The sequence below is a fragment of the Ranitomeya imitator genome, chromosome 4, assembly GCF_032444005.1.
Source record: "Ranitomeya imitator isolate aRanImi1 chromosome 4, aRanImi1.pri, whole genome shotgun sequence".
Classification (NCBI taxonomy): Eukaryota; Metazoa; Chordata; class Amphibia; order Anura; family Dendrobatidae; genus Ranitomeya; species Ranitomeya imitator.
Genome location: NC_091285.1, coordinates 302,702,687 through 302,725,234, shown reverse-complemented (window position 1 = coordinate 302,725,234; position 22,548 = coordinate 302,702,687). Strand labels below are relative to the sequence as shown.

The 22,548-nt window shown below is 45.5% G+C and overlaps 1 protein-coding gene across 1 annotated transcript in view; it reads right to left on the bottom strand.

Annotated features, from left to right (window-relative positions):
• Positions 1-270: 270 nt before the first annotated feature.
• LOC138674084 (uncharacterized) overlaps positions 271-22,548 on the bottom strand; it is a 223,925-nt gene continuing 201,647 nt past the window's right edge. Inside the window, exon 13 of the mRNA XM_069762030.1 lies at positions 271-737. Within this exon, the coding sequence (XP_069618131.1) occupies positions 629-737 (109 nt within the window). The 3' untranslated portion in view covers positions 271-628. The remainder of the gene's footprint in view (positions 738-22,548) is intronic.

Below are 22,548 nucleotides of genomic sequence, written 5' to 3'. Positions count from 1 at the left end.
TGAACTCAATTATTCCGTATGAGCGGACGCTGTATCAAAATAGGGGTTGTCCAGCCAAATTTGAGAAGATATGGGGAAGATGGAACTCATCCTGTCATACTGTTTAGGTCAAAATAACTCAGTATACGCATAAGAAAAGGGTGTACGATTATGCGGACACTATTTACTCACAGGGCGGAATCTATTTAGAACTCTCCTGCAAGGGGCACTATGTTAGTCTTGGAGGCTTTATTAGAAGTTAGTGTAGTTAAGGTTCAAAATAAGACGTTAATGATCAACATGCACAGTTTATTATCTTTATAATATTTTATACATGGCTAAGTATGATAATTTTCTGTAATTAATGGATAATGATGAATACAAGCAAATGTGTGTATGATCTATCCTGTAATCAATAAACGAATTTAAAAAAAAAAAAGAAAAACAGATGCTACACCAAATGAGAAAATGGACACATGGGTGAAAATTGGATCCAGCACATTGATGAAAAAAGGGTCCCCATTTACAAGTTCGCAAAAAAAATGATGTGTGAATGAGGCTTTGTTCATCTCTTTGGCGGTTCTTCTAGGGTCATTTTCCAAATAAGTCTCTGCGTCATATTTCAGCCGCTCTGTAAGGCCTTGTTACATTACAGTTTGGATGTAGTCCTTGCATGCGTTTTAAAGCCAAAAATCTTTTGATTTTTATTTGTCTTTTTTGCATTTTCTTTAAATGGAAATGTGTCTTCAATCCATGGCCTTAACCCCTTAGTGACCGAGCCAAATTTTTGAAATCTGACCAGTGTCACTTTATGTGGTAATAACTCTGCAACGCTTCAACAAATCCCAGTGATTTTGAGACTGTTTTTTCGTGACACATTATACTTTATGATAATGGTAAATTTAGTTCAACATTTTTTGTGTTTATTTATAAAAAATATCAAAAATTTGAGAAAAATGTTAAAAAATTAGCAATTTTCTAAATTTAAATGATTATCCCTTTAAACCAGATAGTCATACAACAGCAAACCATTAATAAATAACATTTCCCACATGTCTGCTTTACATCAGGACCATTTGTAAAATGTTATTTTATTTTGCTAACATTTTAGGAGGTTTAAAAATGTAGCAGCAATTTTTCATTTTTTCAAAGAAATTTACAAAATTTATTTTTTTAGGGACTTACCCATGTTTGAAGTGACTTTAGGGGTCCCATATATTGGGAAACCCACAAACGTGATACCATTTTAAAAACAGCACCCCTAAACATATTGAAAACTGCAGTCAGGTAGTTTATTAACCCTTCAGGTGCTTTACAGGAATTAATGCAAAGTGGTATGACAGAAATGAAAATGTGTATTTTTGCCACCTAAATGTTGCTAACGTCTAAACAGATTACTACAGCCGACAGACTCTAAGGCCGCTATTTGGTCATGAATTGCCACGGCAAACATCAGGACAACAAAATCATGATCTGAGGGCACCAATTGGGACAAAGAAGAAGCCCCCACACTCTGTTAACCATTTATAATGATGTAGTCACTATTGACAGCAGCATCTAAGGGGTTAAACAGATTTAGATGGTGCAAATACTGATCGTGGCTGATACAGCAAGTTGTCAGCTATAGTGCACAACCTACAGCTGCTGTATTGTCTCCTGTATGGGGAGGCTATTCTCTTATATCTCAGGTCAGTTAAAAGACGTATTGGCGGTCATTAAGGGGTTAAAGAAAAAGCAAAAATAATTAACACAAAATCAATGTTATAGAGATTATACAAATGCTCACAATAACCGGCATATTAACTTGAACTATTGCTAGCTTCAAAGAGGCAATGTGAACCATTTTATTTATTTTTTTCCTACCGCCCTAAGAACATACAGATCTGCCCGTCTCTGATCTCTGCCGGCTCAGAGTACCAACAGACCGCTCTGGCCGGCGATTCTGTGGCTTCCACTGATGTCCCGTCGACAGCAGTGCAATATACTACGTGACTGGGCAATATACTATGTGGCTCTGTGCTGTATATTACATGGCTGTGCAATATACTACGTGTCTGTGCTGTATACTACGTGACTGGGCAATATACTACGTGGCTCTGTGCTGTATACTACGTGACTGGGCAATATTCTACATGGCTGGGCAATATTCTACGTGACTGGGCAATATACTGTGTGGCTGGGCAATATACTATGTGTCTGCTGTATACTACGTGACTGGGCAATATACTACGTGGCTGGGCAATATTCTACGTGACTGGGCAATATACTGCGTGGCTGGGCAATATACTACTTGACTGGGCAATATACTACGTGGGCTGTGCAATATACTAAGTGACTGGGCAATATACTACGTGGCTGGCCAATATGCTACGTGGCTGGGCAATATAGTATGTGACTGGGCAATATACTACATGGACATGCATATTCTAGAATACCCGATGCGTTCGAATCGGGCCACCATCTAGTAGTAAATAAAATAGGTTTTAAGGCTCCCATATATAAATTAGATTGTCACCTGAACCTGCCAAATGCATTCGGATGATAGTCAAATGTATATGGAGGGTGTTGGCCGAATAATGGTTGGGGGAGATGTCAATCGCTCATGTTCATTTTTGGACTGCTGATCACATAGTCACCTTCTAACGTTTCAGCCAGCGACTTTCTCAAACAAAACACACGAGAGCTCTGCTGAGTAAGGCCGGCGTCACACTTGCGAGTTTTACGGACGTAAGAGCGCAGAAACTACGTCCGTAAACCTCGCATAACATACGGCACAATTATTCTCTATGCCCCTGCTCCTATCTGCCGTATTTTACTGATCAGAATTATACGGCTTTCTACGGCCGTACAAAATCGCAGCATGCTGCGTTTGTCACCGTATTGCGCAAATAAAACGTCAATGAAAGTCTATGGAAGCCCCAAAAATACGGATTACACACGGACCAGCAGTGTGACTTGCGAGGAATACGCAGCGCTGTTAGAGAGAAAAGCCGGTAATTCAGTGCGGTGTACAGTAAAATCACTGACAGCTTACAGTAGAATAGGTAGAATAAATGTGTACACATAGAATAGGTATATATATATATATATATATATATATATATATATATATATATATATGTCAGTGAGACACATATATGTATATATTAATATTTCATCCAGCGCGATATAGCAGCCGGTAATTCAATTGCCGGCTTTTGCTATCTCCTTCCTAAACCCGACATGATATGAGACATGGTTACATACAGTAAACCATCTCATATCCCCATTTTTTTGCATATTCCACACTACTAATGTCAGTAGTGTGTATATGCAAAATTTGTCCGTTCTAGCTATTAAATTAAAGGGTTAAATGGCGGAAAAAATTGGCGTGGGCTCCCGCACAATTTTCTCCGCCAGAGTAGTAAAGCCAGTGACTGAGGGCAGATATTAATAGCCTGGAGAGGGTCCATGGTTATTGCCCCCCCCCCCCTGGCTAAAAACATCTGCCCCCAGCCACCCCAGAAAAGGCACATCTGGAAGATGCGCCTATTCTGGCACTTGGCCACTCTCTTCCCATTCCCGTGTAGCGGTGGGATATATCAGAGTCAGTTGCCAGTTAAATTAAAGGCCTGGCTTGTGGGGGAGGGGCTTCCACATGGGAGGCTTGTGGTCCCCTATGTGTCCCCTCTGTACCTTGACTTCTCCCCACGCGATATGTCATCACGACCTAACCAGATCAAATTGTATTGGCCATGCTTTACACAAGCGTTTAACCCCTTGGGGTCAGTTTCTTTCTGTCTCCTGGGCTGAACCTAATTACACTCCCCTTGCATCTAGCAGCTAAAAACTCCAAAACCTAAGATGGGTCATAACTCCTTAATTGACGGTCCTAGGGAGGTGGTGTTGGCAACATTGGATCTGGCCAGGCCCATGCTTTGCATTGAGACCACACACAGCTCTGCTACCAGGCTCTTACTAGCGAGTCTTCATATCTCCTCACCCCGGAGTGTTAGAATGGATTAGGACCCTGGAAGGCATTTGGCTTGTCCCAGAGTTCTCAAAAATGTAACTGGTGTGTGGCTAGGAAGTACGATAAGTCTCCTTTTGAAATCCTAGCTTTCTGAACAAAGCAGTTACACCTCATAGGCTGCATGAGTTTGATTTCTGGCTAGCTGGTGGGTGTTTGAATTTCTTCTTCGAAGCTAAGAAGGCTGGGACACCTGCTGAGCCAGGTGTCCTCTTACAGCTAAATGTGTTTTCAGGAGGATTGTTATCTGCCATTAAATCCCCACATCCTTCACAGGATCCTTTGGAGGGTGCTTAGGGGCAGAACTTTTCCAGTGTTTCCCTGCATGCCTGTCCGCTATATCCCCTCTTTGGGATAACCCATTGGCATTACAATGCTCATGGACCTTCCTGCGGCGAATGGCAAAGTGGTACTGCTGGATTGCAAGGCTCCAGCATAGCAATCTCCCATTCGTTCTGGATACAGTGTGCAACCATCTGAGGGGGTTGTGGTCCATTTCCACGATGAATTGCCATGCGTATAAGATGGCTGCAGACCCTGCAGGGCCCACACAATTGTTATGCTTTACTTGTGCGGAAGGCCACCTCCCTCAGCAGGAGCTTCCGACTCAGGTACATAACAGGGTGTTCTTGGCCTGTAGACTCGACTTGGCTGAGCACAGCACCAAGTCCAAAGTCACTGACATCGATCTGTACTACAAATGGCAGTGTAAAGTCGGCTGCTTGCAGTACCAGGAAACTAGAAAGGGCAGTCTTCAGCGCCCAAAAGGCTGTCTCACATTCTATAGTCCAATCAACTGTGGAGGGCAGCTTCTTATTGATGAGGTCCATCAGGGGCTCACTGGGTTACTATACCGGGGATGAACCTTCCATAGTACTCAACTGTGCTCAAGAAGGACATCACCTGTTTCTTGGTCTTGGGTATGTGCCAGGATGTGATGGCATCCACTTTCCCGACTTCTGCCTTTACAGCCCTCCACTACCAGATGGTGTCACAGGTAGTGGACCTCACTCATACAGAGCTAGCACAATTCTGGCTTAAAGTTTACGCCTGCCCAGCAGATCCGCCTGAGCACCTGCGCCAGATACTCTAGGTGATCCTCCCAGGTGGGGATGAAGATGGCAATGTCGTCCAGGTAAGCAGCCGTGTACCCTTCAAGTCCCTTCAAGGGGTGACGTGATAAAGGCAGAACGTTCCCATGCCTCATGGGTCAGGAGAATCTGCTAATATCCTCTGCTCTGATCTGTGATGGTCAAGTACTTGGCCCTGGCCAACTAATCAAGTAGGTCATCGATGTGTGGTATTGGGTATGCTTAGCTGACAGTGACAACATTCCGCCCTCTGTAGTCCATGTAGTACTGGGTTGTTCGGTCCTTTTTTGGGATGAGGACTACAGGCAAGGCCAAAGCATTATTGGATGTGTGGATGATCCCCAGCTTCAGCATCTCGTCAGTCTCCTGGCACATAAGCCGCTACACCTCCAGGGAATACAGATATGCTGAGCGCCGGATTGGGGAGTAATCCCCAGGGTCTACGTGATGGACGGCCAACTCTGTCCCTCCAGGCTTGTTGCTAAACAAATCCCAGAAGGGGTGTAGGGTTGGACCAACAAGAGGTGCAAACCTCCACATACTTGATGGTCCTACCCGCCTTAGTCTGTGCAAGCATATCCAGGAGGGTCTCCGCCTCCCCCTCTTCTGGTTGCATAGGCCTCCCACTCATGATGTGCCTTCATCATGTTCACATGGAAGATCTGCCATCCCAGGGCATGGTCCAGGGTGACCTGGTACGTTAAGGCATTGAGTTACTGCTGCATGAGGTATGGGCCTTCCGAGGCCACCTGAAGCTCGTACTGGCGTACGGGGACCAGTACCCACACCTTTTGTCCCACCTGGTAGGTCCTCCCACAAACATTCTGTTCGTACCATTGCTTCTGGTCAGCCTGGGCTCTCGTCATATTACCATGCACCAGCTACGCCAAGGCCTGCATCTTGTCAAGGAAGCACATAACATACTTGATCACCCGTAAAAGAGATCAAAGGGGGAGAATTCTGTTGAGGCCTGTGGAACTTTCCGGTAGGTAAATAGGTGTGGGAGGTACCGCTCCCAGTCGCGCCCGTGGGAGTAGACCAACATCTTGCATCTGCTTCAGGGTGCCACTGAACTGTTCTCACAGGCCATTAGCCTGTAGGTGGTACAGGCTCATCACCAGATTTTGCACCTGTATTTGCTTACAGACGGACTCCAGCAGCTGCAACATGAACTGGATTCTCCAGTCGATGAGTGGGTTTACCCCAGGAAATGCTCAAGAGAAAATCTCCAGTAATTCGGTGGCCACCTTGTCAGCCCAAATGGACGACAAGGCTACTGCTTCTGGGTACTGGTGGCATAGTGTACTACCATCAATATGAAGTGTTTTCTGGAGCAGCTGGGCATGGCCATCAGGCAAACCAAATTTACAGCCACCCTCCTGAGAGGCTCTTCAATAATTGGTAGCTACCAGTGGAGCTTTAGGACGCCCGTCCTCCTTCCCCACCCTCTGACAGGTGTCACATGAACGGCAGTAGGCCGCCACATTGGCCCCCATTCTTGGCCAGTAGAAATGCTGGGCTAGACTGGCCTTTGTCTTAGTGATCCCTAGATGTCTGGCCATTGGAATATTATGTGCAATCTGCAACAACTCCAGCCTGAACAGATAGGGTACTACTAACGGTCGGTCTCTATGCCACGCCTCTGGGGAACCCTGTTGGGCCATTTCCTGGTACAGCTGTCCTTGGTCCCACACCACCCGCTTGAGGCCTGAATCCAAGGAAGGCTGTGCTGCCTGCTCCTTGAGAGCTTTCAGGCTGCCGTCAGTTTCCAACGCCGCCTGAAATCTCTGAGACCAAAGTAAACGAGACTGCCATGTCTTCTGTCAGGTCTCCCGGGACCTGTCTCCTGGCTTCTGTCTGACCCAGCCGCCACTTTAAGAAAGAGAGGAAGCCTCCAGATGCCCGAGAGTCACCTGGTGTCCCAGCGCCACCATTGCGCAAGACAGCGGCCACGGCCGCTACAACTGCAGGTAGTGCCCGCTTCTCCTCTGCTTCCAACCAATCGCCAGCCTAGACTGACTAACCTGGCACTCTGAAATCCTGATTGTGGAGGAAACCTGCAATGAGGCCTTACTTGGGATCCCTACCACTCCTGGGACAGCCTCGCCCTCAATTGCCAGCTTCCCCTCCGCAGCTGTCTGCCTTTTGTCTGTCCCCTCTGTGCCAACCTCACAGGACAACTGGTTCCAGCATGCCGGCTGACCACACTCTAAGGCTACTTTCACACTAGCTTCGGTACGGGGCCGTCACCATGCATCAGCCTGACATGCCAACGCACGTTGAGAAAGAAATGAACAACGGGGGCAGCGGATGCAGTTTTTCAACGCATCCGCTGCCCCATTGTAATGTCTGGGGAGGAGGGGCGGCGTTTCGACCGCGCATGCGCGGTCGAAAATGGCGGACTCGACGCACAAAAAAAGTTACATGTAACTTTTTTTGTGCCGAAGGTCCGCCAAAACACGATGCATCCGTCGCATGACGGATGCGACGTATGGCCATATGTTGCAATGCGTCGCTAATGCAAGTCTATGGAGAAAAACCGCATCCTGCAAGAACATTTGCAGGATGCGTTTTTTCTCCAAAACGACGCATTGTGACGTACGCCAAACAACGCTAGTGTGAAAGTAGCCTAAGGCATTATTACAGATTGATTGCTTAATTGATCCTCCAAGGGGAGAGGGACACAGTATATCACCCACCCCCACATCCCCAACAGTAGGCATGTTAATAACATTAACATAATAATCTTTATTTTTATATAGCGCTAACATATTCCACAGCGCTTTACAGTTTTGCACACATCACTGTCCCCATTGGGGCTCACAATCTAAATTCCCTATCAGTATGTCTTTGGAATGTGGAAGAAAACCGGAGAACCCGAAGGAAACCCACGCAAACATGAGGAGAACATACAAACTCCTTACAGATGTTGTCCAAGGTGGGATTAGAACCCAGGACTCCAGTGCTGCAAGGCTGCAGTGCTATCCACTGAGCCACCGTGCTGCCCCAACAGGGGTGGACATTGCATTAATGAACAGGTCTTGGGGGTTCAGTGGCAGCATACTGGGATACTAGCCACCCCATGTCTGTAACAAGCAAAACACTTACGGGAATATTCAAGGTTATCTCCACTTCCCGCACTTCCTTCCCTGCACTCCAGTCCAAATACACCTTGGCAACGGGCATCTCCGATTCGATTCTTCCAATCCCGGAGACAGAAAGGGTTTTCCTGGGTACTAAATCCTGTGGAGACACCAGCTCAAGTTGCACAAGAGTCATCTCAGCGTCAGTATCCCGTAGTCCCATGACCATGGTCTGGCCTATGGTGACAGGCTTAAAGTTGTCAAGGAACCTCCCACCACCCCCATCCATAAACTAAACAGTGGACTGTTTCTGGGACAGGGATGGGTCCTTCTGGCACTGGAGACACATGGCTTTGAAGTGTTCTGGCCATTTGCAGAGATGACATAGCAAGGGGAGCATGGGCAGGTGCCCCTTTTGGCTTGGTGGCAGGGATAGCAGGCACCGCATTCATCTTACTCCCTATCCAGCTGGCAGGTTTCTTGGCTTCTGGAGTCCTGTCATTGGAATACTCATTGGATTATGTCACTGTTGCAGAGGCCTCCTTTGGCTTCCGATCACAGAGATATTGCTGTAAGTCCTCCGGGCAGTTGCACAAAAACTACTCCGTTGCAATGAGCTCCTTCAGCTGCTGGGCGGTGGTAAACTCAAATCCCATGGTCATTTGATAGACTTCTCTCAGTAAGGCCAGCATGTTATTGGCCCAGCTGTCGGCAGGACCCTGCTGCATACTCCAGCGCTTCTTCCGATACGACTCAGGGGTCAAATTATACTGCTAGACCAGAGCCTGCTTGATATGCTCATAGCTCAGGGTGGTCTCGCTGGGCAGGTACCCAAAGATTTCCCAAGTCTTATCCCTGAGATGAGAGGTTAAGAACCAGATGCACTGGTCATCAGGCAGATGTTATTAATGTCAAGTTTTTTAAAATGCCAGCAAGAAAGTGTCCTAGTCCTCCCCTCCTTTGTCTAGCAGGGGAAAGTCCTCCACCTGTAGCTTTGGAAGTCGGATCTAAGAAGACTGGCTACTGGCTGGGTTCTTTGACTGGAGCCAGAGTTGGAGCTGAAGAATTTGTCACTTGTGCTCACAGTGTTGTGAATTCTGTTGTCAAGCTCCCTCCTGTGGTCATGAATGGTACTTCGGCTGGTTCTGTCCATGGGCTTCCTCTGGTGGTTGTGAGTGGAGCTGTGGCTTCTGAGTTTCCTTCCACAGGTGACGAGGTTAATTCGTTAGCTGGCTGCTCTATTTAACTCCACTTAGATCATTGCTCCATGCCACCTGTCAATGTTCCAGTATTGGTCTAGTTCTCTCCTGGATCGTTCTTGTGACCTGTCTTCCCAGCAGAAGCTAAGTTCCTGCTTGTTTTTCTCTGGTTTGCTATTTTTCTGTCCAGCTTGCTATTTTGATTTTTGTCTTGCTTGCTGGAAGCTCTGGGACGCAGAGGGAGCGCCTCCGCACCGTGAGTCGGTGCGGAGGGTCTTTTTGCGCTCTCTGCGTGGTCTTTTTGTAGTTTTTTGTGCTGACCGCAAAGTAACCTTTCCTATCCTCTGTCTGTTCAGTAAGTCGGGCCTCACTTTGCTAAATCTATTTAATCTCTGTGTTTGTAATTTTCATCTTTACTCACAGTCATTATATGTGGGGGGCTGCCTTTTCCTTTGGGGAATTTCTCTGAGGCAAGGTAGGCTTTATTTTTCTATCTCTAGGGCTAGCTAGTTTCTTAGGCTGTGTCGAGTTGCATAGGGAGCGTTAGGAGCAATCCACGGCTATTTCTAGTGTGTGTGATAGGATTAGGGATTGAGGTCAGCAGAGTTCCCACGTCTCAGAGCTCGTCCTATATTATTAGTAACTATCAGGTCATTCCGTGTGCTCTTAACCACCAGGTCCATTATTGTCCTTACCACCAGGTCATAACAGTACAGGTGGCCCAAAGTATTAATGCATCTCAATAGAGGGATAAGAGAAGTTCTGAGACCATTTTTTTCCTTTGCAGTGTGTTTTGTCTCTCTTTTCCCCTTTACCTCTGGGTGGTTAAGGATACAGGTGTAGATATGGACATTCAAGGTCTGTCCTCTTGTATGGATAATCTCACTGCAAGGGTACAAAACATTCAAGATTTTGTGGTTCAGAATCCGATGTTAGAGCCTAGGATTCCAATTCCTGATTTGTTTTTTGGGGATAGATCTAAGTTTCTGAATTTCAAAAATAATTGTAAATTGTTTCTTGCTTTGAAACCTCGCTCCTCAGGTGACCCTGTTCAACAAGTGAAAATCATTATTTCTTTGTTACGTGGCGACCCTCAAGACTGGGCATTTTCCCTTGCGCCAGGAGATCCGGCATTGCGTGATGTTGATGCGTTTTTTCTGGCGCTCGGATTGCTTTATGAACCTAATTCAGTGGATCAGGCAGAGAAAATCTTGCTGGCTCTGTGTCAGGGTCAGGATGAGGTAGAAATATATTGTCAGAAGTTTAGGAAGTGGTCTGTACTCACTCAGTGGAATGAATGTGCCCTGGCAGCAATTTTCAGAAAGGGTCTCTCTGAAGCCCTTAAGGATGTCATGGTGGGATTTCCCATGCCTGCTGGTCTGAATGAGTCTATGTCTTTGGTCATTCAGATCGATCGATGCTTGCGTGAGCATAAAGCTGTGCACCATTTGGCAGTATTATCTGAGCATAGACCTGAGCCTATGCAATGTGATAGGACTTTGACCAGAGCTGAATGGCAAGAACACAGACGTCGGAATGGGCTGTGTTTTTACTGTGGTGATTCCACTCATGCTATCTCCGATTGTCCTAAGCGCACTAAGCGTTTCGCTAGGTCTGCTACCATTGGTACGGTACAGTCGAAATTTCTTTTGTCCGTTACTCTGATTTGCTCTTTGTCATCCTATCCTGTTATGGCATTTGTGGATTCAGGCGCTGCCCTGAATTTGATGGACTTGGAGTTTGCTAGGCGCTGTGGTTTTTTCTTGGAGCCCTTGCAGTATCCTATTCCATTGAGAGGAATTGATGCTACGCCTTTGGCCAAGAATAAGCCTCAGTACTGGACCCAATTGACCATGTGCATGGCTCCTGCACATCAGGAGGATATTCGCTTTTTGGTGTTGCATAATCTGCATGATGTGGTCGTTTTTGGGTTGCCATGGCTACAGGTCCATAATCCAGTATTGGATTGGAAATCTATGTCTGTGTCCAGCTGGGGTTGTCAGGGGGTACATGGTGATGTTCCATTTTTGTCTATTTCGTCATCCACCCCTTCTGAAGTCCCGGAGTTTTTGTCGGATTACCGGGATGTATTTGATGAGCCCAAATCCAGTGCCCTACCTCCTCATAGGGATTGTGATTGTGCTATCAATTTGATTCCTGGTAGTAAGTTTCCTAAGGGCCGACTGTTCAATTTATCTGTGCCAGAGCACGCCGCTATGCGGAGTTATGTAAAGGAATCCTTGGAGAAGGGTCATATTCGCCCGTCGTCGTCACCATTGGGAGCAGGGTTCTTTTTTGTGGCCAAGAAGGATGGTTCTTTGAGACCTTGTATTGATTACCGCCTTCTTAATAAGATCACAGTCAAATTTCAGTACCCTTTGCCGCTGCTGTCGGATTTATTTGCTCGGATTAAGGGGGCTAGTTGGTTCACCAAGATAGATCTTCGTGGTGCGTATAATCTTGTGCGTATTAAACAGGGCGATGAATGGAAAACAGCATTTAATACGCCCGAGGGCCATTTTGAGTACCTGGTTATGCCATTCGGGCTTTCCAATGCTCCATCAGTATTTCAGTCCTTTATGCATGACATCTTCCGAGAGTACCTGGATAAATTCCTGATTGTATATTTGGATGATATTTTGGTCTTCTCGGATGATTGGGAGTCTCACGTGAAGCAGGTCAGAATGGTGTTCCAGGTCCTTCGTGCGAATTCTTTGTTTGTGAAGGGGTCAAAGTGTCTCTTTGGAGTTCAGAAGGTTTCATTTTTGGGTTTCATTTTTTCCCCTTCTACTATCGAGATGGACCCTGTTAAAGTCCAGGCCATTTATGATTGGACTCAGCCGACATCTGTGAAGAGTCTGCAAAAGTTCCTGGGCTTTGCTAATTTTTATCGTTGCTTCATCAGTAATTTTTCTAGTGTTGCTAAACCGTTGACTGATTTGACCAAGAAGGGTGCTGATGTGGTCAATTGGTCTTCTGCGGCTGTGGAAGCTTTTCAGGAGTTGAAGCGTCGTTTTTCTTCTGCCCCTGTGTTGTGCCAGCCAGATGTTTCGCTTACGTTTCAGGTCGAGGTTGATGCTTCTGAGATTGGAGCAGGGGCTTTTTTGTCGCAAAGAAGTTCTGATGGCTCGGTGATGAAACCATGTGCCTTCTTTTCTAGAAAGTTTTCGCCTGCTGAGCGCAATTATGATGTTGGCAATGGAGAGTTGTTGGCCATGAAGTGGACATTCGAGGAGTGGCGTCATTGGCTTGAAGGAGCCAAGCATCGCGTGGTGGTCTTGACGGATCACAAGAATTTGACTTATCTCGAGTCTGCCAAACGGTTGAATCCTAGACAGGGTCGTTGGTCACTATTTTTCTCCCATTTTGATTTTGTGGTTTCGTACCTTCCAGGCTCTAAGAATGTGAAGGCTGATGCCCTGTCACGGAGTTTTGTGCCCGACTCTCTGGGTGTTCCTGAGCCGGCGGGTATTCTCAAAGAGGGGGTAATTTTGTCTGCCATCTCCCCTGATTTGCGGCGGGTGCTGCAAAAATTTCAGGCTGATAGACCTGACCATTGCCCAGCGGAGAAACTGTTTGTCCCTGATAAATGGACTAGTAGAGTTATCTCTGAGGTTCATTGTTCGGTGTTGGCTGGTCATCCTGGAATCTTTGGTACCAGAGATTTGGTGGCTAGATCCTTTTGGTGGCCATCTTTGTCGCGGGATGTGCGTTCTTTTGTGCAGTCCTGTGGGACTTGTGCTCGGGCTAAGCCCTGCTGTTCTCGTGCCAGTGGGTTGCTTTTGCCCTTGCCGGTCCCGAAGAGGCCCTGGACGCATATCTCTATGGATTTTATTTCGGATCTCCCTGTCTCTCAAAAGATGTCGGTCATTTGGGTGGTTTGTGATCGCTTCTCTAAGATGGTCCATTTGGTACCCTTGTCTAAATTGCCTTCCTCCTCTGATTTGGTGCCATTGTTTTTCCAGCATGTGGTTCGTTTACATGGCATTCCGGAGAACATAGTTTCGGACAGAGGTTCCCAGCTTGTTTCGAGGTTTTGGCGAGCCTTTTGTGCTAGGATGGGCATTGATTTGTCTTTTTCCTCGGCTTTCCATCCTCAGACAAATGGCCAAACCGAACGAACTAATCAGACTCTGGAAACATATCTGAGATGCTTTGTTTCTGCTGATCAGGATGATTGGGTGTCCTTTTTGCCTTTGGCTGAGTTCGCCCTTAATAATCGGGCCAGCTCGGCTACTTTGGTTTCGCCGTTTTTCTGCAATTCTGGTTTCCATCCTCGTTTCTCTTCAGGGCAGGTTGAGTCTTCGGACTGTCCTGGTGTAGATACTGTGGTGGATATGTTGCTGCAGATTTGGACTCATGTGGTGGACAATTTGACATTGTCCCAGGAGAAGGCTCAACGTTTCGCTAACCGCCGGCGCTGTGTGGGTCCCCAACTTCGTGTTGGGGATTTGGTTTGGTTGTCGTCTCGTTATGTTCCTATGAAGGTTTCCTCTCCTAAGTTTAAGCCTCGTTTCATTGGTCCGTATAAGATTTCTGAGGTTCTCAATCCTGTGTCGTTTCGTTTGACCCTTCCAGCTTCTTTTGCCATCCATAATGTATTCCATAGGTCATTGTTGCGGAGATACGTGGCGCCTGTGGTTCCATCCGTTGATCCTCTTGCCCCGGTGTTGGTTGAGGGGGAGTTGGAGTATGTGGTGGAGAAGATTTTGGATTCTCGTATTTCGAGATGGAAACTCCAGTACCTGGTCAAGTGGAAGGGTTTTGGTCAGGAAGATAATCCCTGGGTCTTTGCCTCCGATGTTCATGCTGCCGATCTGGTTCGTGCCTTTCATTTGGCTCGTCCTGGTCGGCCTGGGGGCTCTGGTGAGGGTTCGGTGACCCCTCCTCAAGGGGGGGGGTACTGTTGTGAATTCTGTTGTCAAGCTCCCTCCTGTGGTCATGAATGGTACTTCGGCTGGTTCTGTCCATGGGCTTCCTCTGGTGGTTGTGAGTGGAGCTGCGGCTTCTGAGTTTCCTTCCACAGGTGACGAGGTTAATTCGTTAGCTGGCTGCTCTATTTAACTCCACTTAGATCATTGCTCCATGCCACCTGTCAATGTTCCAGTATTGGTCTAGTTCTCTCCTGGATCGTTCTTTTGACCTGTCTTCCCAGCAGAAGCTAAGTTCCTGCTTGTTTTTCTCTGGTTTGCTATTTTTCTGTTCAGCTTGCTATTTTGATTTTTGTCTTGCTTGCTGGAAGCTCTGGGACGCAGAGGGAGCGCCTCCGCACCGTGAGTCGGTGCGGAGGGTCTTTTTGCGCCCTCTGCGTGGTCTTTTTGTAGTTTTTTGTGCTGACCGCAAAGTTACCTTTCCTATCCTCTGTCTGTTCAGTAAGTCGGGCCTCACTTTGCTAAATCTATTTCATCTCTGTGTTTGTAATTTTCATCTTTACTCACAGACATTATATGTGGGGGGCTGCCTTTTCCTTTGGGGAATTTCTCTGAGGCAAGGTAGGCTTTATTTTTCTATCTCTAGGGCTAGCTAGTTTCTTAGGCTGTGTCGAGTTGCATAGGGAGCGTTAGGAGCAATCCACGGCTATTTCTAATGTGTGTGATAGGATTAGGGATTGCGGTCAGCAGAGTTCCCACGTCTCAGAGCTCGTCCTATATTATTAGTAACTATCAGGTCATTCCGTGTGCTCTTAACCACCAGGTCCATTATTGTCCTTACCACCAGGTCATAACATCACAGATACCGCCTGTCTACATGGCCAAGGGATGCAAGGGGAGTGAGAGCATGGGGCACACGCAGTCGCTGATGTGGCACCAAACTCGCTCGCAACCCTGACAGCCTGAGAGCCCTCTTTCACTAGCACCAGTGAAACTGCACCTGGTCAGCCCAATAGGACTGCCACCAGTTACTCATTAGATATAAGCCCTATCCGTTAACGGTACTATGTCAGGCCAGAAACCAGCCCCAGTAGCATGGAAAATTTAGCAGAGAACACGGACATGTGGATTTATGGATCGAGATGAAAGTGCAGCCCAAGGTTAAATTTATATATTCAATCGCCTTAACACTAGACAAAACTATATATATATATATATATATATATATATATATATATATATACGCAATGGGTATACATATACAATGGCAGATATGCAGAATATAAGAGTCAGTTACCAGTTAGATGAAAGGCCTTGCTTGTGGGGGAGGGGCTTCCACATGGGAGGCTTGTGGTCCCATCTGTACCTTGACTTCTCCCCCATGATATGTCACTGTGACCACCACAGAGAAAAAAAACAATAGGCTGTGCTTTACACAAGCAATTAACCCTTTGTGGTCACTCCCCTCCTGCCCTTTGGGCTGGACATAAATCTTGTCCCCTTGCATCTAGCAGCTAAAAACTTCAAAACCTAAGATGAGTCATATCTCGTTAATGGATGGTCCTATGGACGCAGTTTTAGTGCCATCAGATCTGGCCGAGCCCCTGCTATCCATTAAGACAAACACAGCTTTGCTACCTGGCTCCTACTAGCCATTCCATGGAACTGTGTTACTTGAATGGATCAAGACCCTGGAATGAGTTTGGCCCATTCCAGAGATCTCGAAAAAAATGTAAACGGTGTGTGGCTCGGACGTACCATCAGTCCATATTTTCTTTTTGAAATCCTAGCTATCTGAACAAAGCAGTTACACCGCATGTTCTCATCAGGAGGTCTTCCTGTAGGACTTTGGTTACTAGCTAGCTAATGGGTGTGTGAATTTCTTCTTTGAAGCTGAGAAGGCTGGAAAACCTACTGAGCCAGGTGTCCTGTTACAGCTACACATGTTTTTAGGAGAATTGCAAACTGGAAAAATAAAAGAGTAAAAAACCCATAAAATTAAGCTTTTAATTATAGTAATTAAAAAGAAAATATCCAATATCCTAATACGATGAGTGGGGCAACCCAGGTCAGATGTTTAACAGTGACAATAGAAAATAGAGTTTCTTCTACCCAAGCGGGTAATATGGTCTAATACATTTCTGTGCTTTACCGGAAAATTACGACCAGCCACATTCCAGGATAAAAGTTTGAGACAGTCTATATTGATATGAGAAGCTATATCATCGAAGGTAGCCATGTTAGCCTATCCCACATGGAGGTCAAAAAGTAGAAATAGTAAAAAAGGGACAAATGGGCAAAGGTCCATCCCAGCGAGCAAACCTTAATACCCAAATTAACCAAAAAGACTGTATACAGAGTGTGCCCAAGGAAGGGAAACCCACCCCCACACAAACTGAAAAACTACATATAAACCACAATACTGAACATCAGGTTAAATTTTGCCTACTAATAGCATCCCTTAGAAAGGAAATTTACAAGAACAAATATTGTGCAATAGTAAAAAAAAGCCTAGGTAATAATTGTGCAATAAGACCACATCACCACCCAGATCGCAATACTCAAAGATAATAGAACATATGACCACAAACCAAAGTCAAGTAGCCAGAGAGGATGCCTGAGAGGAATGCTCTATTTCCTCCAAAGCTTTATCAGGATCATAAAAAAACACTGGCTTTCCATGAAGCACTACCCGTAGGAGTGCAGGGTATAAAAGGGCAAAACGTGTGCCCCTTCATGTAACAGTTTACAAACTGATAAGAAAGCATGGAGCTTGGCCGCCACCAAAGCGGAGAAGTCCTGAAACATGAGAAGGGAGTGACCCTCATACTTCAACGAGTAGGCGGCTCAAAACGCCTGGAGCAGTTGCATTTTGTCCTGGTAGTTGAGCAACTTAAAAATAACAGGGCGTGGGTGGGCTTTTTGATCAGAACGCTCAGGTCCAGTCCTGTGGGTTCGTTCCACTACCATGGAGCCAGGCAGGTCAGGCAAATTGAGTCCCTGACTCAGGGATGCCAATGATCTGGAGATTGTTTCGATAACTACGATTCTCCAAGTCTTCAAATTTTTCCTGGAGCTGCAGTATTGCATGGTCTCTGTCCTTTACTTGAGCAGCATAGGATTGTATAGTATCCTCCAAATCGGAAATCCGCTGCTCTGCCACTGAGATTTTACTGGTCTGTTCAGTCAACTGGGATGTGATTGTTTCCAGCAAGGATTGGAAAGACTGAAGTCTGGCGTCAATCGCCGGCATGAGTTTCATCGTAATAGACGCGGCAATGGCTTGCAGAGATTCCTCCGACATGGCGGTATTAGAGTCCGGTGTTTTAGGAGGAGATTTGGCTACTTGAGCTCTGGTTTTAACAGATTTAGAGCTACAAGGGTTCACAAATTTATCCATGAGAGATGGAGAGGAGTATGTAGTCACAAGGTATGCATGTAAAAGAGAGGGATACTACAGTCGAGATTTAGCTGAAGCAGCTTACATCTACTATATAACATCTGTCCTTCTGTCTGTCTGTCACGGATATTCATTGGTCGTGGCCTCTGTCTGTTATAGAAATCCAAGTAGCTGATTGGTCGTGGCAAAACGCCCACTACCATTGCCACGACCAATCAGCGACGGGCACAGTCCGGCGGCAATATAGCCGCTCCTTCCTCCCCACAGTCAATACCCGCTCCATAATCCCCTCCAGTCAGCCCTCACACAGGGTTAATAGCAGCGTTAATGGACCGCGTTATGCCGTAGTGTAACGCACTCCATTAACACAGCTATTAACCCTGTGTGACCAACTTTTCACTATTGATGCTGCGTATGCAGCATCAATAGTAAAACGATCTAATGTTAAAAATAAATAAATAAATAAATAAATTAAAAAAAAGGTTATTCTCACCCTCTGACGTGGCGCTGTCCTCGGCAGTGCAAGCAGCAGGTTCCGGTGCTAAGGATGCTATGTGAGAAGGACCTTCCATGAGGTCACGGTCACGGCCCCTCCTGTATTCATTTTTAACATTAGATTAACAACCTGTTGAGAACTGGACATGTGAACAGAGCCTAAAGCTGATTCACATCAGTCTAGAGTTCATGATTTTGCTGAAAAAGGCAACATACTGCGGAAGGATGGTTATGGTTAGCATTTATTTGTGCAGATTTTAGGACTATTATTTTAATTCTGTTCTTGCATTTCAAAAACCAATATCTGCATTACAATATGGGACCATTCTTGTCTGGCATGTCAAAAATAGCATTTGTAAGTAATTAATGGAAAAAAAAGACTAATTCCTTATGAAATAGAAATGTAATCCTTCTCCATGCATTGTCTCTTACAAGTCCTTCTGTTGCTATGCATTTTACTTTCCTTGCATTAATGTAAATGACATAAAACTTTATACTACTGATTATACTAATGAAACTTTTCCTTGTAAATGTCTTATTTTATCAGTATAAACAGATGTTTTTATGCTGCTTTGAATTTTTTCATTCATTATAAGATTGTCACCATGCTGCGTACAAGCCGCAGGAAGTCCTGGGCACCATAGCTACCAGCTGGCACTAGAACCGAGCTCAGTAATAAAGGTTTAAATCCATTAACTGAAGAAGGTTATTGCTATTTCCTGCATATGGCATTAGAAATCTAATATTGTAGTTTTATGTTCCAGTAATACCACCATACAGTGTCCAAATACCAGTGTTAATGTAATAGCACCAAAAGCCTCAAACAGTGCCAGCATAGAAGTGAACTCAAATACAGCTTCACAAATACAGTATATACAGTAGTGTTCAAAATAATAGCAGTCCAATATGACTCACCAGATTAATCACTGTTTTTGGTATAAATTATATTACGACATGTCAAACAATTTACCAGTTGGTGCAGTAGATTGTAAGAAAACCAACAGACTCGGCATTCATGATCTGCATGTTTTTGAGTTAGTTTATTAGAATAATTCATTGAAAGGGGGTATGTTCAAAATAATAGCAGTATGGTGTTCAATTAGTGAGGTCAATCATTCTGGGAAGAAACAGGTGTGAATCATGTGATCCTTATTTAAAGGTGAAGCCAGGCCATGTGTACATGCATTTCTCCTCAAAAGCCTGAAAAATATGGGTCTTTTGAGACATTGTTCAGAAGAACAGTACTTTGATTAACCCCTTTCTGACATCGGACGTACTATCCCGTCGAGGTGGGGTGGGCCCCTATGACCACGGACGGGATAGTACGTCCAGCGCGATCGGCGGCGCTCACGGGGGGAGCGCGGCCGATCGCGGCCGGGTGTCAGCTGCCTATCGCAGCTGACATCCGGCACTATGTGCCAGGAGCGGTCACGGACCGCCCCCAGCACATTAACCCCTGGCACACCGCGATCAAAGATGATCGCAATGTGCCGGCGGTGCAGGGAAGCATCGCGCAGGGAGGGGGCTCCCTACGGGCTTCCCTGAGCCCCCCGCAGCAACGCGATGTGATCGCGTTGCTGCGAGGGTCTTACCTCCCTCCCTGCCTGCTCCAGACCCGGATCCAAGATAGCCGCGGATCCGGGTCCTGCAGGGAGGGAGGTGGCTTCACAGAGCCTGCTCAGAGCAGGCACTGTGAAGCCTGCAGTGCTGCATGTCAGATCGGTGATCTGACAGAGTGCTGTGCAAACTGTCAGATCACCGATCTGTGATGTCCCCCCCTGGGACAAAGTAAAAAAGTAAAAAAAAATGTTTCCAAATGTGTAAAAAAAAATAAAAAAAATATTCCTAAATAATGAAAAAAAAAAAATATTATTCCCATAAATACATTTCTTTATCTAAATAAATAAAAAAAACACAATAAAAGTACATATATTTAGTATTGCCGCGTCCGTAACGGCCCGACCTATAAAACTGGCCCACTAGTTAACCCCTTCAGTAAACACCGTAAGAAAAAAAAAAAAAACGAGGCAAAAAACAACGCTTTATTATCATACTGCCGAACAAAAAGTGGAATAACACGCGATCAAAAAGACAGATATAAATAACCATGGTACCGCTGAAAACGTCATCTTGTCCCGCAAAAAACGAGCTGCCATACAGCATCATCAGCAAAAAAATAAAAAAAGTTATAGTCCTAAAAATAAAGCGATGCAAAAATAAATATTTTTTCTATAAAATAGTTTTTATCGTATAAAAGCGCCAAAACATAAAAAAATGATATAAATGAGGTGTCGCTGTAATCGTACTGACCCGAAGAATAAAACAGCTTTATCAATTTTACCAAACGCGGAACGGTATAAACGCCTCCCCCAAAAGAAATTCATGAATAGCTGGTTTTTGGTCATTCTGCCTCACAAAAATCGGAATAAAAAGCGATCAAAAAATGTCACGTGCCCGAAAATGTTACCAATAAAAACGTCAACTCGTCCCGCAAAAAACAAGACCTCACATGACTCTGTGGACCAAAATATGGAAAAATTATAGCTCTCAAAATGTGGTAATGCAAAAAATATTTTTTGCAATAAAAAGCGTCTTTCAGTGTGTGACGGCTGCCAATCATAAAAATCCGCTAAAAAACCCGCTATAAAAGTAAATCAAACCCCCCTTCATCACCCCCTTAGTTAGGGAAAAATTATAAAAATGTATTTATTTCCAATTTCCCGCTAGGGTTAGGGCTAGGGTTAGGGTTAGGGCTAGGGTTAGGGCTAGGGTTAGGGCTAGGGTTAGGGCAAGGTTTAGGGTTAGGGCTAGGGTTAGGGCTAGGGTTAGGGCTAGGGTTAGGGCTAGGGTTAGGGCTAGGGTTAGGGTTAGGGCTAGGGCTAGGGTTAGGGCTAGGGTTAGGGTTAGGGCTAGGGCTAGGGTTAGGGCTAGGGTTAGGGCTAGGGTTAAAGCTAGGGCTACAGTTTGGGTTGGGGCTAAAGTTAGTTAGGGTTTAGATTACATTTACAGTTGGGAATAGGGTTGGGATTAGGGTTAGGGGTGTGTCAGGGTTAGAGGTGTGGTTAGGGTTACCGTTGGAACTAGGGTTAGGGGTGTGTTTGGATTAGGGTTTCAGTTATAATTGGGGGGTTTCCACTGTTTAGGTACATCAGGGGCTCTCCAAACGCGACATGGCGTCCGATCTCAATTCCAGCCAATTCTGCGTTGAAAAAGTAAAACAGTGCTTCTTCCCTTCCGAGCTCTCCCGTGTGCCCAAACAGGGGTTTACCCCAACATATGGGGTATCAGCGTACTCAGGACAAATAGGACAACAACTGTTGGGGTCCAATTTCTCCTGTTACCCTTGGGAAAATAAAAAACTGGGGGCTACAAAATAATTTTTGTAAGAAAAAAAAAAGATTTTTTATTTTTACGGCTCTGCGTTATAAACTTTAGTGAAACACTTGGGGGTTCAAAGTTCTCACAACACATCTAGATAAGTTCCCTGGGGGGGTCTAGTTTCCAATATGGGGTCACTTGTGGGGGGTTTCTACTGTTTAGGTACATTAGGGGTTCTGCAAACGCAATGTGACACCTGCAGACCATTCCATCTAAGTCTGCATTTCAAATGGCACTCCTTCCCTTCCGAGCCCTCCCATGCGCCCAAACGGTGGTTCCCCCCAACATATGGGGTATCAGCGTACTCAGGACAAATTGGACAACAACTTTTGGGGTCGAATTTCTCCTCTTACCCTCGGGAAAATACAAAACTGGGGGCTAAAAAATAATTTTTGGGGGAAAGATTTTTTTTTAAATTTTCACGGCTCTGCGTTACAAACTGTAGTGAAACACTTGGGGGTTCAAATCTCTCACAACACATCTAGATGAGTTCCTTAGGGGGTCTAGTTTCCAAAATGGTGTCACTTGTGGGGGGTTTCTACTGTTTAGGTACATTAGGGGCTCTACAAATGCAATGTGACACCTGCAGACCATTACATCTAAGTCTGCATTACAAATGGAGCTCCTTCCCTTCCGAGCCCTCCCATGCGCCCAAACAGTGGTTCCCCCCCACATATGGGGTATCTGCGCACTCAGGACAAATTGGACAACAAATTTTGGGGTCCAATTTCTCCTGTTACCCTCGGGAAAATACAAAACTGGGGGCTAAAAAATAATTTTTGTGGGAAAAAATTTTTGTTTTATTTTTACGGCTCTCCATTATAAACTTCTGTGAAGCCCTTGGTGGGTCAAAGCGCTCACCACACATCTAGATAAGTTCCTTAGGGGGTCTACTTTCCAAAATGGTGTCACTTGTGGGGGGTTTCTACTGTTTAGGTACATTAGGGGCTCTGCAAACGCAATGTGACACCTGCAGACCATTCCATCTAAGTCTGCATTCAAATGGCACTCCTTCCCTTCCGAGCCCTCCCATGCGCCCAAAC